At 43.7% G+C, this 17,985-nt stretch overlaps 1 protein-coding gene across 5 annotated transcripts in view; it reads right to left on the bottom strand.

Moving 5' to 3' along the window:
- Positions 1–2,946: 2,946 nt before the first annotated feature.
- LOC135520219 (ras/Rap GTPase-activating protein SynGAP-like) overlaps positions 2,947–17,985 on the bottom strand; it is a 90,803-nt gene continuing 75,764 nt past the window's right edge. Inside the window, exons 6-19 of one of the 5 annotated variants that reach the window (XM_064945617.1) lie at positions 14,789–14,942; positions 14,115–14,213; positions 12,092–12,331; positions 11,557–11,886; positions 9,989–10,133; positions 9,723–9,867; positions 9,282–9,518; positions 8,807–9,023; positions 8,282–8,490; positions 7,760–7,973; positions 6,829–7,425; positions 6,180–6,628; positions 4,032–4,203; positions 2,947–3,162 (exon numbers count right to left, since the gene is read on the bottom strand). In XM_064945617.1, coding sequence (XP_064801689.1) covers positions 2,947–3,162; positions 4,032–4,203; positions 6,180–6,628; positions 6,829–7,425; positions 7,760–7,973; positions 8,282–8,490; positions 8,807–9,023; positions 9,282–9,518; positions 9,723–9,867; positions 9,989–10,133; positions 11,557–11,886; positions 12,092–12,331; positions 14,115–14,213; positions 14,789–14,942 — 3,424 coding nt within the window. Of the gene's footprint in view, positions 3,163–4,031; positions 4,216–6,179; positions 6,629–6,828; positions 7,426–7,759; positions 7,974–8,281; positions 8,491–8,806; positions 9,024–9,281; positions 9,519–9,722; positions 9,868–9,988; positions 10,134–11,556; positions 11,887–12,091; positions 12,332–14,114; positions 14,214–14,788; positions 14,943–17,985 lie in introns of those variants that run through there. The other 4 variants (XM_064945613.1, XM_064945615.1, XM_064945616.1 and 1 more) reach the window with 4 other exon arrangements.

Below are 17,985 nucleotides of genomic sequence, written 5' to 3'. Positions count from 1 at the left end.
TTGTCATACGCTTAGGATCTGGAAACAGATTAGTTTCTTAACAGATTCTTTTCTTAACATACCCACTATACATTGACAGCCCGATTTGCCTGAATCGTGCTTTCCACCCCACATTGGATGAAGTGGTGTTTTCACAGTGGAGGGAGAAGGGGCTCACAACAATTGGTAATCTAGTAAGTAAAACCAAATGCATGCTTTTCAACCGTTTGCTGCCTGCACCCGCACGCCTGACTAGTATCACCACCCTGGATGGTTCCGACCTTGAATATGTGGACATCTATAAGTACCTAGGTGTCTGGCTAGACTGTAAATCTCCTTCCAGACTCATATCAAACATCTCCAATCGAAAATCAAATCTAGAGTCGGCTTTCTATTCCGCAACAAAGCCTCCTTCACTCACGCCGCCAAACTTACCCTAGTAAAACTGACTATCCTACCGATGCTCGACTTCGGCGACGACATCTACAAAATAGCTTCCAACACTCTACTCAGAAAACTGGATGCAGTTTATCACAGTGCCATCTGTTTTGTCACTAAAGCACCTTATACCATCCACCACTGCGACTTGTATGCTCTAGTCGGCTGGCCCTCGCTACATATTCGTCGCCAGACCCACTGGTTCCAGGTCATCTACAAGTCCATGCTAGGTAAAGCTCCGCCTTATCTCAGTTCACTGGTCACAATGGCAACACCCACCCGTAGCACGCGCTCCAGCAGGTGTATCTCACTGATCATCCCTAAAGCCAACACCTCATTTGGCCGCCTTTCGTTCCAGTTCTCTGCTGCCTGTGACTGGAACGAATTGCAAAAATCGCTGAAGTTGGAGACTTTTATCTCCCTCACCAACTTCAAACATCTGCTATCTGAGCAGCTAACCGATCGCTGCAGCTGTACATAGTCTTATCTGTATATAGCCCACCCAATTTTACCTACCTCATCCCCATACTGTTTTTATTTATTTACTTTTCTGCTCTTTTGCACACCAATATCTCTACCTGTACATAACCATCTGATCATTTATCACTCCAGTGTTAATCTGCAAAATTCTAATTATTTGCCTACCTCCTCATGCCTTTTGCACACAATGTATATAGACTATTTTTTTCTACTGTGTTATTGACTTGTTTATTGTTTACTCCATGTGTAACTCTGTGTTGTCTGTTCACACTGCTATGCTTTATCTTGGCCAGGTCGCAGTTGCAAATGAGCACTTGTTCTCAACTAGCCTACCTGGTTAAATAAAGGTGAAATAAAAAAATAAAAAAATAAAACATCTATACATAGATGATCAGTTAGCTTCATTTCAACAATTACAGGGAAAGTTCAACCTGTCAACAACACATTTTTTCAGATACCTCCAAATCAGGAATTTCGTAAGGACACATATCCCACAGTATGGCATGAAGCCAAATAGTCCTACATTAGAGAGCTTGATCCTTGTCAAACCCCATTCAAAAGGGTCGGTCTCTAGACTGTATGATGTGCTACAGGCCCACATAGAGGTCTCCACAGACACCATTAAAAGGGCTTGGGAACAAGAACTTGGGTCAGAAATCTGAGATGAGGACTGGGTAGAAGCTCTCAGGAATATAAACCACAGTTCAGTGAATGCCAGACACAACCTTGTACAGTTTAAGGTGATACACAGGTTACATTACTCAAAAGTAAAACTGCATAAAATATTCCCGGACACCTCACCACTGTGTGAGAGGTGCAAGCAGGATGAGGGGACGTTGACCCACTTATTCTGGACATGTCCTAAGTTACATGTTTACTGGGCTCTCATTTTTGATTACTTATCTAGAGCCTTTGATAGAGTTCTAGCCCCAGACTCATTGACCGCTCTGTTTGGTACAGTCGATGGGAATAACCACGAAGGGAAAGCTGTCTCTCTTTGTACTCTATTAGCCAAAAGGCTCATATTGCATTTTTGGAAACTGGAGACTGTACCTACCTTTGAAATGTGGTTATGGGATTTAGGGAATGTAATACATATGGAAAAGATTCGATACAATACCTCCAATAGAAGTCCAATATTTTACAAAATATGGCAGCCGATACTGGATACATGGTCTAGTCCCGCTTCATAACTGGGTGACGATCTGCTGCTACTCTGTGCTGTACTCCACTCAATATTTATTTTTGGCTTAACTACACTGCTTGTAATGACTATATGCTGTCTTCTTATACATGTACCACCTAATAGGATTTTGTTTTATTTTGTGTATGTGTGAGTTAAGTTTTGTTTTGTCCTCTAAATTTGCCATCCCATTCAACAGTACAATGAATGTCATTGTTAGTATTGCTGTATTTTTTATTTGATTTTTTATTGTAAAATAATAAACATATTATAAAAATAAAAAAAGTGTTCCCTTTATTTTTTTGAGCAGTGTATATATGTATATTTGACCTACACATCTATGGCTCCTGAGTAGTGCAGCGGTCTAAGGCAGTGCAAGAGGTGTCCCTGGTTCAAATCCAGGCTGTATCACACCTGGCCGTGATTGGGAGTCCTATAGGGCGGCACACAAATGCCCAGTGTCGTCCGATTTTGGCCGGGTTAGGCCGTCATTGTGAAAATAAGAATTTGTTCTTAACTGACTTGCCTAGTTAGTAAAGGTTAACATAAAAAATAAAAAAATATGGTTGAGGCCTCCCCGTTATTTCTCCATACATTATTAATGTATCTATTTCATAACTATACATTATCTAGACTCATATATTCATCAATATTCCCCATATTATTTCCAAAAATCAGCACTTGCCTAAAGAAGATTAACTCTGTCTATAATTGTTGATATTTCTTAGATAAACGTAATCAGACACGATAGGTCTTAACAATACATGCATTTATTTTCTTCACTCCATTTTAGTTCTCTCTCTCTTCCTCTCTACATCTCCATTCTCCATCTCCATCTCCTCCACCCTCCACCACCACCCCTCTTTTTACCTGTTGATTATTCCTTTAATTTGGGAGTCTTTCTCCACCTGCTGTTGCCGTAGCCTCCTCTCGCTGTCCTCCAGGCGACTCTGGTATTGTGAGAGGATCTTACTGGTCTGCTGCTCCTGGGAGAGGAGCCTCTTCTCATACTCCTCCAGCTTCCTGTGGGACATGATCAGTCGCTCCTTCAGGGAGTGGATCTCCTCCTCGTATTCCTTTACCTGAGACAGACAGAGAGAAGGGAACGCATTGGAGATAGAAAATGGTTGAGCAATTGTCATACACGTCGACAAGTCACCATGGAATACGGAGGCAACCACATTGTTGTCCAGTGTTCATTAAAGTCTAAGGCACACATAGTTTATCCCTTTTCACTTGCTCACTATGCACAAAGATCCAGCTATGTCTATTATGAAAATAACTCCAGAAGGGAATATATTGAAAATATAAAAATAGTTGAGCAAATGTCATACTGTTTATTAGCAACACATGGCTAAACAACCAGCAAATGTTCTTGGGGGTTGACTGAACACACCTTCACTCGGACAAAGACATGTGGTAATGCGGTGTCTGCGGTCAAATATGAATATGCGAGCTAAAAGTTTATTTATTTTCAATGACTCACTGTTGTTCAAGTTCATCCTCAGCTGTTCCTATCTAAATTATTCATAAATACGTGTCTCAGTACCATCTGTTCTCCACTGATAGACTTGGGTTGCACTTCCCTGACATCTGTACTGTGCATTAAGAAGGAGATATGACTCAGATCAGTGTTACGGTTCTCTCGTCTCACAGTTTGCTTTTTAATATGCTACTACGTCGAATTGCTAAAGAAGAGAGAAATTCTGCATTCCTTTGAGGGATCGTTTTGTTACTGTTGATTTCCTAGAAGATTGGGATTTCAAGGCCAAAGCTACAGTATATTGTTAAGACAATTAACTATTGTTTTTATACACACACACACACACACACACACACACACGCACACACGCACACACGCACACACGCACACACGCACACACGCACACTGCCAAATTTAGGCTAGCATTCTTTTGCATTGCAAAAGCTGTGGTGGGAGAGATGTATCTACCCTGTCTAAGCGAGACTCATCCATGCTTTTGGAGTACTCCTTCAGCTTGAACTCCTCACGGTCGATGCGGTTAGCCTCCAGAGTAATGTCAGCGGAGAGGTGAGGCATGTTGGAGACCCAGGCGACTGTTCTCTCATTGGCTGGGGTCGGGGGGTTAAGGGTCGAGGGCTGACTGCCCAGAACCCTGGGGAAAAAGGCAAGAAGCAGATATGAAGAGGAAGAGTATGTATTAGCAGTGGTGTGTATTCATGGGTGCCAAGGGAAGCCAGGCATGTCACCAAAAATTGAACAAGAAAAAACATAGATAAATATTTTTTTTTGTCTCTCTGTGTTTCATAATTTCCTTCAATTCGCAAGAGGCTGAATATATCTCAGTGGAGAACGCATCCAAGCGAGCAAAACACTGCCCCTCTGTCTCTGTATGTGTCGGCCATCTATCTGATGCTGTCTGGGCAAAAAGAGTATGCCATTGTTGCCGGACGTAGCATTGAATGCAAGGGAAGCCAACAAGCATTTGGCCTTCCTTGATTAAGTATAAAATAATAGCCAATCAGCGTTGCTCTAAACTGAGTGAGCTCAACTGTGAATGGTCCTGGCGTATCATTAATAAATGTCAAGGGAAGCCAGTTTGGATTTGGCATCACTCCTATCAAATCGCAATGAGAGCATACGTCATTGAGAAACAACTTGAATTGTTGAATCTCTTTGTGATGTTGTCCTCTGGTGGTGAGCTAGCTCTTTCCTAATTTAGCAATGGATGGAGATAGGGATTTGGACTTGTGGTTTTACTTAATTATCCATACTGGCCAATGATAATAACAGTGATTCTGATCCAACCATTAATTCCTACATTGTGCCCCTGGCCTGAGAGGATGGAAGTTTAATATGTAGCTTGATGTAAAAAGTTCATGTTAACTAGCTAACATTTCCCATGAAAGGAAGTTAGACTAGCAAGCAAGCATTTTAGCCATGTAGCCTAGGACAACAATAAATAAAAGAGTGTACTATATGACAGAGTGACTGTTTCGTCAACATTAAAGAGGATGGCATTGGCCTTTCTCTACAAGTAGGGTGAGTTTTCGACTTGCACAAACCTTCTCACACACACACACACATACACATGAATCAGAACCATGGACAGCCACATTATATTTAGCTTACGTTGATTGGACTAAATTGTTTTTGGTTGCTTTTAGTTGTCACTGTAGTAGAGTAAGCATAGGTGATATGATGATGTTGAAATGTTGAAGTTGAAATGTTTCATCTCAATCTCTTCTTTCAAAGACTCATCATGGACACTCTTACTGACAGTTGTGCCTGCTTTGCGTGATGTATTGTTGTCTCTACCTTCTTGCCCTTTGCACTGTTGTCTGTGCCCAATAATGTTTGTACCATGTTTAGTGCTGCGACCATGTTGTCATGTTGTGTTGCTACCATGTTGTCATGTTGTGTTGCTAACATGTTGTCATGTTGTGTTGCTACCATGTGGTGTTGTCATGTGTTGCTGCCTTGCTATGCTGTTGTCTTAGGTCTCTTTATGTAGTGTTGTGTTGTCTCTCTTGTTGTGATTTGTGTGTTTTGTCCTATAGTTATATATATTTTTATCCCCCGCCCCCGCAGGAGGCCTTTTGGTAGGCCGTCATTGGAATGTGTTCTTAACTGATATGCCTAGTTAAATAAAGGTTCAATCAAATAAAGAAATGGTGCTGGAAAAGTGTTTTCTTTGCATCTTGTGGTAACTCTCCTTGTGGTAACTCTAAACCAATAGTTGTTTAGTGGTCAAAAAATGTCTGAAACATTAACTTGACCATGCTGTAGGTCATGTAACTGGTATATATATATATATATATATATATATATATATATATATATATATATATATATATATATATATATATATATATATATATATAGCTACTGTGTACTACATACATGAGGGGGTGACCCTTGGCCCTATTTAATCATACAGGTCACTGGGACTCTGGGGTTGGTCAGAAACAACTGTGAAAGAGAGAGCATGGTTGAACTGTATTTGTTAGGTGTGTTGGAATTGTTATATAATGCAGAGTGAGAGAAAATAACAGTGACAACTATGAGCTTCTTGTCAGATTTAAGGGTAGATTAAATTACACAATAGAGTACAGTAGCCTGCATACCTGTTTACTAATGGAAGGTTTGAGCAGGTGCTGTTGCTGTGGTTGCTGTTGCTGCTGTGATTGCTGTATGGTTGTTGTAGTGCCTCCCTGTGGCCCCTGGGGACCCTGGCTCTCCCTGACAGAGCTCTGCTGGTGGGGCAGTCCAGGGGCTGTGTTGTCTTTGACCGACAGCTGTTGCCGTGGTGCCTGTTGCCGACCTCCGTAGCCCGACTCTGGTGATAGGTTGGCACTGGGCGGTCGCGTCTTAGCGGATGGTGTGGGAGCAGCAGCCGCACTGACGGACAGCTGATGGGAGGTCTGTGATTTGACGCGTTGAGCGGGAGGCGGGGCGATGGAGCTCTGGCGCACAGGCTGGACTGTGGAGGGGGGTGTGGCCAGGGAGGAGTGGGAGGTACCAGTCTGAGAGGCCATGCCCATCTGCTGTTGCTGTTGAAGATTATCCTAACAAGGACAATTATAGAACTCCAAGTTATCCTGGTCTTAAACCTGTTTCAGATGTTTACATTATGCTAATCCTATTTATGTAGGCTACAAACAAATGTTGACTTAAATTACTATGAAGTAGGAGAGACAAAAAGGCTAATTTGCACAAAAGTAGAACATGTTTGTAAACACATTCTTGACCTTAAGTTAATCCATACCTGCCCGTGCATGGACAGTTGCCGCCGTGCGTAATCAGCCCTGCTGTAGTCGTCACTATAGCTGTGTGAGTGGATAATGGCTGGCTGCCCCAGGTGCCCTGCCCCGGTCCTCAGGGTGGACAGGTCCTCACTGCGAGAGAACCCCCCGTGGGCGAACTGGGGGATGTAGGCCTCGTGCGAGCCACCGGGGTCAGGCTCCGGGGCCAGGAGCAGGGGCGGCGGGAGATGAGCCCTGCTGTGCTGGTGGTGAAGGTGGGGTCCATCTGCAGTGCCGGTGGCCAGGTGAAACAGGGGGTTCTGGAAGGAGAGCGGGTATCTCAGGGCGGCGGCCTGCTGCTGCTGCTGCTGGGACAGCGAGTCGGTGGTGGTGCCCATCTGGCTCAACTGGCTCAGCCGGAGGCCCCCTGACATGCTGGATCCCCCCGAGCCGGCCGAGAGGCGGCCTCCGGCCCGGAGCTGGCCACTCAGGCCCGAGCCCAGGCCTCCTCCACCCTGGCTGCTGAGCCCTCCGAAGCTGCCCATGCCGGTGATGGAGGCCTGGGAGGAGTTGAGCATGGCCACCGACTGCAGGTTAGACACGCTGTTCATTGTGGAGTCCTGGAGGTCCATCATAGATATACACTTTATTGACACTGAGCACCTAGATGAGATTGATAGAGCTAACAGCCTTCTGTGCCCAATTCTGAAGTGCCAATAAGTTGATTAAGTTTTTTATCTTTTAAGAGGGGTGGTTGTAAGCCTGAATTGCATGTCCCATGACTTACCACTACGGTACATGCATCATTTTCCTATGAGCGCACAGCTGCCATACTATCCTGCAGTCGTCTGCCAGACTTGGCTACCACATGGAAAGGAGATGTGCAGTTTACATAGCTTCCTGTAGAACATGTCTCCTAACAGATCCTAATGCTATCAAAATAATTCAACTAACCTTGTGGTCTGGCTCGGTGATATCGGAGCTACTGGTGCAGTAGGCAGGGCTGGATCGGGCCAAGGGAGGGCGTGTTACATAGAAAACGTCTTTGGAGGCTCGATGTGGGTGATCACGCTCTTGGAAACTCAGCTGAGGATGAGCACGAGACGGCATGACCCCCCCACCGGACACACCAGATGTAGGGGAAGGCAAGCGAGTGATATCTATGGAGCTTAAGAAAGGCAACAACACATGGCAACAGATTGGAGAAGACGATGACAAGGTTATAGGTGTATTACGAGTTTGGCACAAAAGGCACAACCCAACCACAGCATTATGGCGGGAAAGGCAAAACTTTAACAAATGCACCAACCAACCATCCTCCTAGGACTGGTTTCCCCAACACGGATTAAACCTAATCATAGACTAAAAAGTATGTTCAATGGAAATTCTCCATTCAAAGTGCTTTTTTGTCCAGGAATATACTTAACCTGTTTCCAGGAAATAGGCCCATAGGATTAAATAAAGCCAGAGCACTACCTGTTGAGATCCTTCATCATGAGATTCTGGAACTCTGAGGAGACTCCCCTGTTGAAGCTGGGTCGTGAGAGCAGCCTCTCCGTCTGTCTCTCATGGACTCTATCTGTCTGGTTCTGGTGGCTGGGTTGCCTCTGCAGGTGGGGGTTACGCAGGGCCATGCTGATGTCATTCAAGAGGCGGGGCAAGGGACCCAGTTTGATAATGGCATCCTGTGGGTTAGGGTTAGAAGACTGACATGAATACAAGTTAACAATGACAATAGGAGAAGCATTCAAAGGGTTAAAACGTGTGGTTGATCATTTTAAGTATCTTATATTTGAAAATTACAAGTGCACTTAATCATTCCATTCATTCTACTGACTCATACGTTCAGATTACTGAGTTGTCAAAACCATACATAGTTATTTTATTGTCCTGATTCCTAATTGGACTTATTCATTATTGAATAACACTACAATGGTTATCTGTAACTTGTACTTTTTTTTATTGGTCATATGTTGTAGAGGTTATATTGTTAATATTTACCCTGATCCTCCCTACCTTGCTGAGCTGGGCCATGACCTCCCAGAGGAGGCTGTGCAGTATGGACAGCTCCCTGCCCAGGTCGATGTAGCCCTCGAAGCCCCCCGCGTTGCTCACACTGTCCAGGTTGGAGATCTCATAGAGGAACTGTTGCATGGAGCCCCACTCCATCTCTAAGAACTCATTCATGAAGCACATGTACTCCTCTTTCATACCAAACCTGAGGGAGAGAGAGAAGAAGAGTCAAAATGCTATAAACTCAGATTACACATCATCGGCTGGTTTCCCGGACACAGAATTAGCCCAGAATTAGTCCTGGATTAATAACTAATAAGAAATTTCAATGGAGTATCTACATTGAGCATGCTTTTTAGTCCAGGACTAGGCTTAAATCTTTGTCCCAGAAAGACACTCAAAATATTACAGAAGTTTTAGAATAAGCATAACATTATAAATTGTAGTGAATGAATGAACTGACTTGGAGAAGTTGGCCAGGTTCTGCACCACTTTGGAGATGAGGGTGAGCGTGCGCGACGTCTGCTCGTCTGGGTACTCCTGGGTCAGGTTAAAGAGGGAGGGGGACATGACGGCCGGACACAGGAAGCGCAGGAAAAGGGAGCCGCTGATTAGGCGGTCTGCGATGTCCTCCCTCCCCCTCTCTGCACAGCGCACCCTCCACGAGGCAAACACCTCCTTCAGCTCTCGAGGAAACACACTGCAGAGCGATACAAATATACAGTGTGTTATTATCATTTGATAGTATATTCTGCTTTAGTAAGGCAGTGTATGCCAACTACTGAATGCAAATATGGTGTGTTCAACAATCAAAATGATGTAAATAAGTATTTGGGTGCTGTAGACCAGGAGTAATCCTAATTGAATAAAAAAAACAGTAAACACTCATATGCCAACTACTGACCAATGGGAGTTGACGATTTTGCAGAGTGCCAGTTCGCAGCACATACGGAGATTGGCTTGGTGATCTGGAAGGACAGAAGGTGGTGTCCTCATGGGATCCACCTCGCAGTTCTCTTCTGATTCGTACAGCGCCCTTATGAACTCCCCTGAAACAAACACAATATCACTGACCATTAGGCAAACACAGAAAGATAATGAATACATCACAGCAAGACCAGTTCAACAACATGTATTGAGTGATAAACGTGAAGTATTCGAAGGCCACACCTATTGCATCCTTGAGGTACTTATGTCCAATCAGCTTGAGGTACTCTTCTATGGCTTTGGTGGCCAGAGTGTTCTCTCTGAAGATAAGGTGTTCTCGGTCTATGAATCTATCTACCTCACACATCGCCATGTCTGAAAGAAAATCCTGGGAAGAAACAACACAGAAACATCAACATTGCATAGACTTTCTTTTTAAAACATTCAATTATAATCTATTGGGTACTCTCAAATTCAATTTTGAGGATTATAACACCTTTCCTCAGGTCAGAGTGTAATTTGTCACGTTTAATATTCCTTATGTTTCAATCTCTTTTGGTTTATGGGTTGGTAAGAAAACCAAGAAGTAGTCAAACTAATGTTATTTTTGTAGCTTATATTGCCTTAAAGATAGAATACGCAGGTTGTGGGCGCCCCCCATGCTTCCCTACTTCTTCTGTTGTGTTTTCACTTTGAACAAAAACAAGGGGTTTCAGCCCTGAGCCGCCTTGGGCTGGCCTTCTGGGCAAGGTGTGTCTTTGCACTAAAACCTGCCTACTCGAACGACCCTGCTGCTATGCTCCAGAGCTGGAGAAGAAGTGAAAGTCACTTGCAAGCTATAGTCGCAAGAAACAAACACAGAGCAGACGAAGCCAACAAGCTAGCTAACTTATTTGCTGATAAACTGTCCTGGTAGCAGGGCCAGCGATTTCAGAAAATGTAGACAGAAACAAGCATCATTCTCAGTTCTTGGATCTGAATCAACTCGACCCCAAAAGACAAAAAGAAGCAGAAAAAAAGACTGCTCATGACCTATCAAGAAACCGGATAAACATTGGAATTAATTTTGAAAGGTGGAAGAGTGATGCCCAAATGGCCACCATTGTCATGGACAAGTGTTGGGTTGCGTTGACATGATAGTGTGTTTGGTTTGTAGATGATAATGCTAGGTGGTTGACAGCATTTTCAACCTAGGACCACCCCAAACAATGCATCATCTAGCTATAGAGTGACATCACGCAAACATTTTTTTTTCTCAGGGAGATACTGGTGGAGACAGTCTGATTTCAAGGGAAATCAGCATACTGTTCAGCATATTGCTTACATAGCATGGCATTGAGGCCCTCCGTGAACTGCCCAACTTCAAGGACTGAATGAATATCCAGTGTGGTCAGTAAAGTAAACAATGGCTCATCTGCATGACATATTGCTAGACCATGGGCCATCAAGTAATAGGATGGTCACATTAGCATGACACATGTTACACTGGTTACAGCGCAACACCACATCCTATGTATTTAAAGGACACTGTTATGACATTGACCTATTTGGCAGTAATGCCCCCCCCCCTCCCTATTTAGCTGTAGTCAATAGAACATGGTGATTTGAGGCGGTTGAATATATAAACAGTGGATACATTCTCACTATAATGTACTCATATTCCATCAATATTATGCTATCAAATCAAAAACAGCATTTCTCTGGCATATACACAGGATACATTGAGGTAGGTGTATACAGGAATATGACCTTGCATTGTACCGTGTACTATTGAAGTAACAACTTGTTTAATGTTTCATGCCAATACTTACCTTTGCTTTCCCCGTGCTCTGTAATATGTGGACCAGCGCACAGGCCACCTCTTCTTTACTCTTCACGCTCAGTAGAGGCTCCAGCACCGCACACAAAGTCCGGTAGTTATTGGTAACATACTCGGCAAACTCCTTGTACAGCTCCATGGGCAGGATGCTCATGGTCTGGTAACGGGACTTGAGGCGTAGCGAGGCATTGATGATCTTGCCCCCTGCTTGCCCCTTGGCCAGGATGCTAGGCTGGATGACCGGGTACCACTGCTCCACAAACTGTCGGCCCGTGATGCTGGAGATAGGGACACTGACCAGTCCCAGGTATGTGCTCTTTTCCTGATAGAAGAGGGGAAATGAATATGGGATTTTGTGGTCAAGAGTTATGTGGCCATTAAGAAAGAGGATAAAAAGAAGATAGTAATGAAACTAAAGTATATTCATCTTAATCATTGGGCAAACTGCTTCAACCAGTCTGCAAAAAAATGTCATTTTAACCAGTTTCATCCCGTTTTGCACACTGGTGAGAGAGTTGTCTCTTTACCTTGCGTCTCTTCTTGTCAGTCTCCTTGTAGAGATGAAGGCGTAGGTTGCGGACGGCTGGCAAGTTGTTGAACTCAAAGTGCTCGCCCCAGAACACGGTGTCAGTCCGGGGCTTGCTGGTGGTGCGTGCGTAAAGCATGTCGTCCAGACAAAGTTCGCAGTAGTAGCGCTTCTTGGCGGGAAGCTCCCGCGCCTCGATGATCCAGAGTTTCAGCACGTTGTCCACCCTCCGACTGTTGTCCTGAAGAGGGGCAAAGAGAGGGTGGCAAAGGGACAAGGCAGAACAGGGAGGAACGAAAACCAAAGGGAAAAAGACCAAAGAGAAAAAGAAAGCCAAAGAGAGAGGGAGGGTTGAGTCGGTTAAGAACAGTGGTGTAGAGTACTTCAGTAAAAATACTTTAAAGTACTACTTAAGTCGTTTTTTGGGGTATCTGTACTTTACTATTCATATTTTTGACAACTTTTACTTTACATTCCAAAAGAAATGTACTTTTTAATCCATACATTTTCCCTGACACCCAAAAGTACTCGTTACATTTTGACAGGAAAATGGTTCAATTCACACACTTATCAAGAGAACATCCCTGGTCATCCCTACTGCTTCTGATCTGGCGGACTCACTAAACACAAACGCTTCATTTGTAAATTATGTCTGGGTGTTGGAGTGTGCCCCTAGCTATTCGTCAATTTTTTTTTTTAAACACCATTGTGCCATCTGGATTTCTTAATATAAGGAATTAGAAATTATTATACTTTTACTTTTGATACTGAAGTATATTTTAGCAAATACATTTACTTTTGATACTTAATTATATTTAAAACTAAATACTTTGACTTTCTCAAGTCGTATTTCACTGGGTGACTTTCACTTGAGTTATTTTCTATTAAAGTATCTTTACTTTTACTCAGGTTTGACAATTCAGTACTTTTTCCACCACCAGTTAAGAACAGTCTAAGAACAATATGCACACATACAGATGGAGATACATTAGATAACACATATGTACTGGAGGCATGAGAGACAGAAAGTGGATGTGTGATTGGTATATTGCTGCAGAGAGCTGCATTTTCTGAACATGATTACAAAGAGCCAACTATGTCTGAAATCCCCCCATGGGAGGAGAGCATGCTGTGCAGATTGCACAGAGTGATGTTTTAGTCAGGGGTGAGTCATTTCAACTAGTCTGAAATGCCACTGGATCGCTCAGCCTTGGCTCAGATCAGCTCTTAATACCGAATTTAGATTGCTAAGTATATCAGCAATGTTCCAAAGTTGTTATTTCTTAAGTGCTCCATTGGTATGCCACCTGACAATTAATGGGGACGCCCGACCGAGTTGCAACCGTTCATCATGAATTTCAATAAGAGGAAGAATCAAGAGCGTCCTGTCTGCCCAGCGACGGTTACGAAACCTAATGAACATCCTGGTCTCTATCGACATCGCACCTCGTCTTATCTCTCCCATCATGTGTCTGGTTGGGAAATTCATGAGGGTGCAGAGGATATTTCGGAGCCCCCGTGTTGAGTCCTTGGAGCCCCATGATTCAGCCAGGAACCACGCAGTCACGGCATCTGGATGAGTCAATCCACCCGGGCTGATGTTTCCTCTCGGTTTGCCTTAATAACTGCAGCTCCCTTGCTGCCATCAAGAGCAGTTATCTGTCTCTCGTAATGTCTCTTTTGATAAGAGGGAGGGGGGGGGGGAGGGGCCTATTACGCAGACCTAGGAGATCAAGCGTAGCTGAAATTAGAAGATCTGTTTTAATCAACCACATCTAAAGTGCTGAGTTTGCTCTTTTTAGTTATCTATTTAACTCTGATGATAGTGTAGAAGTGCTGTGTTCTAATATGTACTGTATCTGATGACTATACATTACAGACATAGACAAACAGAGAGCACATGGAGGTTACAGTAAACAAAATGAGGAAATGCTCATATTGAAACAGACATTGAAGACAGGGGAGAAGGAGAGAGGCACTGACAGAACGAGAAGTAACTTAATTTCTCGTCCTTGTTTCCCCACCTTGTTGGGTTTGACAGCTCTCTGAAGATTCTCGATCCATTTGTCTCTCTCTGCACCCGAGCGACATGCAAAGCACTTGGTTCCCGAAGCCGTAGTCACCTGAGGTTACCAACGGTAACATCAACAGCCACAACCATTAGCAACTTGGGAGAAGATGACAAGTGGCATAACAACGTCCTTTAATCACAGAGACTTTTGTCATGTACACGTTGGCTATGGGAAAGTGAGCCATGCAGTGAAATCTGTTTTCACAACAAATTTCTGTGACAAATCAACTTGGGACATGAGCTCATTTCGAGCCGCCCATCATCTACCCAACATTAGTGGCATTAGTAGCAATAGTAGACAGACCTGGGTTCAAATGCTATTTAAAACATTTCAAATACTTTTGTTTGCTTTAGCCTGCCAGGAGTGGCAGATGGACGGGATTTGAACTTTATCTTCTTCTATTGGTTCCACTGCACCAGGCAAGATCAATCAAGCTCAGCAAAAGTATTTTAAATTATTTCAAATAGTATTTGAACCCAGGTTTAATTAGTAGTGCTATCTGGATTCATTGTGTGTGTGTGTGTGTGTGTGTGTGTGTGTGTGTGTGTGTGTGTGTGTGTGTGTGTGTGTGTGTGTGTGTGTGTGTGTGTGTGTGTGTGTGTGTGTGTGTGTCGTGTCAGCCTCACCTCGAAACAGTACTCCTGTCCCAGGATGCTGGAATGGACGGGCTTGATGATGGCGTCCTCGTCCAGGGTGAGGTCCAGTGCCTCAGCTGCGCTGCTAGGAGACAGCAAGGACTCATGGGAGTGAGACTCTTTGAAGCTCTGCATCAGGCGCGTTCTGGGTGGGGAGCAGAGACACAGTGAGAGGAGCAGAGTGAGTCCCATACATTACAGTACAAACCATTCTGAACTGTGTTTTTTTTCTACATAATGTTTCCTCTATCATTTCCTATGGCTGAAAAGAGCTTCTGGACATCAGAACAGCTATTACCAACTTCGATTTGGACGAGGACTTCTACTTCAATGAGTCGGAGAAGAAAGACATTGATTATCCCGGGCCAGGCCCAAATCCCTGACACTCGAAGAAGGAGGAGACGCCGCTATAGAGGTCGGTGTACAGGATACCTGACAAGACTACGTCAGAGAGTGGATAAATAAACTGGATTAGGTCCGTGCGAGACGATTCTATCATCGTGGACTACAGGAAACAGAGGGCCGAGCACGGCTCCATCTACATCGAAGGTGCTGTAGTGGGGCAGGTCGATAGCTTCAAGTTCCTCTGTGTCCACATCACTAAGTAATTATCCTGGTCTACACACACCAACACAGTCATGAAAAGGGCAAGACAACGCTTCTTCCCCCTCAGGAGGCTGAAAAGATTCGGCATGAGCCCTCAGATCCTCAAAAAGTTCTACAGCTGCGCCTTTGAGAGCATCTTGACTGGCTGCATCACCACTTTGTATAGAAACTGCTTGGCATCCAACCGCAAGGTGCTATAGGGGGCAGTGCGTACGGCCCAGTACAACACTGGGGCCCGAGCTCCCTGTCAGAGGAAGGCCCTAAAAATTGTCAAAGACTCCAGCCACCCAAGTCATAGACTGTTCTCTCTGCTTTCGCACAGCAAGCGGTACCGATGCATTACATCTGCAACCAACAGGACCATAAACAGCTTCTACCCCCATGCCATAATACTGCTAAATAGCTAGTCCATGTAGCTATTGGTTAACTATTTAACTATTTGCATTGACCCTTTTTTTGCATCTCTTTTGACTCATCAAATATGCTGTTACTGTTTATTATCTATCCTGTTTATTATCTATCCTGTTGCCTAGTCACTTTATCCTGTACATATCTACCTCAATTACCTGTTACCCCTGCACATCGACTCAGTACTGGTACTCCGTGTATATAGCCAAGTTATCATTGACTCAGTACTGGTACTCCGTGTATATAGCCAAGTTATCATTGATTCAGTACCGGTGCCCTGTGTATATAGCCAAGTTATCATTGACTCAGTACCAGTACCCTGTGTATATAGCCAAGTTATCATTGACTCAGTACTGGTACCCTGTGTATATAGCCAAGTTATCATTGACTCAGTACTGGTACTCCGTGTATATAGCCAAGTTATCATTGACTCAGTACTGGTACTCCGTGTATATAGCCAAGTTATCATTGACTCAGTACTGGTACTCCGTGTATATAGCCAAGTTATCATTGACTCAGTACTGGTACTCCGTGTATATAGCCAAGTTATCATTGACTCAGTAATGGTACTCCGTGTATATAGCCAAGTTATCATTGACTCAGTACTGGTACTCCGTGTATATAGCCAAGTTATCATTGACTCAGTACTGGTACTCCGTGTATATAGCCAAGTTATCATTGACTCAGTACTGGTACTCCGTGTATATAGCCAAGTTATCATTGATTCAGTACTGGTACTCCGTGTATATAGCCAAGTTATCGTTACTTATGGTGTATTTATTCCTCGTGCTATATTTTTATTTTTTTCTCTGCATTGTTGGGAAGGGCCTGTTAGTAAGAATTTCACTATTAGTCTATTCCCGTTGTTTACAGAGCATGTGACAAATACGATTTGATTAGGCACTACAGAGGGTAGTGTGTACGGCTCAGTACATTCCCAGGGCCAAGCTTCCTGAAATCCAGGACCTCTATATCAGGCGGAGTCAGAGAAAGGCCTTAAAATTGTCAAAGACTCCAGCCACCCGAGTTATAGGCTGTTCTCTCTGCTACCGCATGGCTAGTGGTACCGGAGCACCAAGTCAAGGAACAAGAGGCTTCTAAACAGCTTCTACCCCCAAGCCATAAGACTCCTGAACAGCTAATCAAATGACTACCCAAACTATTTGCAACCCCCCTCCCCGGTACCCCCTCTATATAGCCCCGCTATTGTTATTTACTGCTGCTCCTTAATTATTTGTTTTTCTTATCTCTTACTTTGTATTTTCTTAAAACTTAATTGTTGGTTAAGGGCTTGTAAGTTAGCATTTTACTGTTGTATTCGGGGCATTTGACAAATAAACTTGGATTTGATTTGATCAGGGGGATGATTAAGTCAACAAGGCAACTGGCACCATGTGGCCAAAAAAATGCAACCACTGTCAATATTTTTCATTTGAATGTCGGCATACACTTCTTCAACTAAAGGGGCTACCATCTGTTTATAGCTCCCTACAATCTCACTAACAAATCTAACTGTGACAAGGGTAGTGGAATACAATCAGTCATTGAGGGCACAGAGAGCCAGAGATCTTTCACAACGGCAGGCTCGGTGGAGTTCTTCTGAGATACACTCGAGCATATCTGATTCCGAAAAGTTGGGAAACAGCACGCAAACATTCTGCTTTTCATGCCAAAGGATTCCGTCTGTACTCACAAATTCTGTGTTCTGTGAGCTTGCAAAGAGGTCAGATCAAAAAACGATGCGATGCTCATCTCACAACGGGTCTAATTGTCATCTGAAGAAGTCAACACATTACCAATCAATTAGAGTTTCACTGGATTAGATTAGATTTCAGCGTAATGACAATAGTGTTATGATTACATTTCTTGGACAACAAAGCTACGTTTCTATTGACAGCCATACATGCATAGAATTGTCCAATGACTCTTGACTGCCTTTCCCGCCATGCCCGCCCACACTGACTTATACATATATACACACATGGACACACACATACCAATTATGCTACAATGCCACTGAACTGAAGAGGATACGGATACAGAGTGCCAGAAAGGGGAATGACAGAGACCACAACACAGAAAAAGCAGAGAGAAGAAAGTAACAGTCTCCCTACTATGATGTCCCTGATGCATCCAGCTCTCTCGCGTTCTCCCTGTGCCACTGTTTGTGTGGA

The sequence above is a fragment of the Oncorhynchus masou genome, chromosome 29 (assembly GCF_036934945.1).
Source record: "Oncorhynchus masou masou isolate Uvic2021 chromosome 29, UVic_Omas_1.1, whole genome shotgun sequence".
Lineage (NCBI taxonomy): Eukaryota > Metazoa > Chordata > Actinopteri > Salmoniformes > Salmonidae > Oncorhynchus > Oncorhynchus masou.
This window is presented reverse-complemented; position numbering and strand designations above follow the sequence as displayed.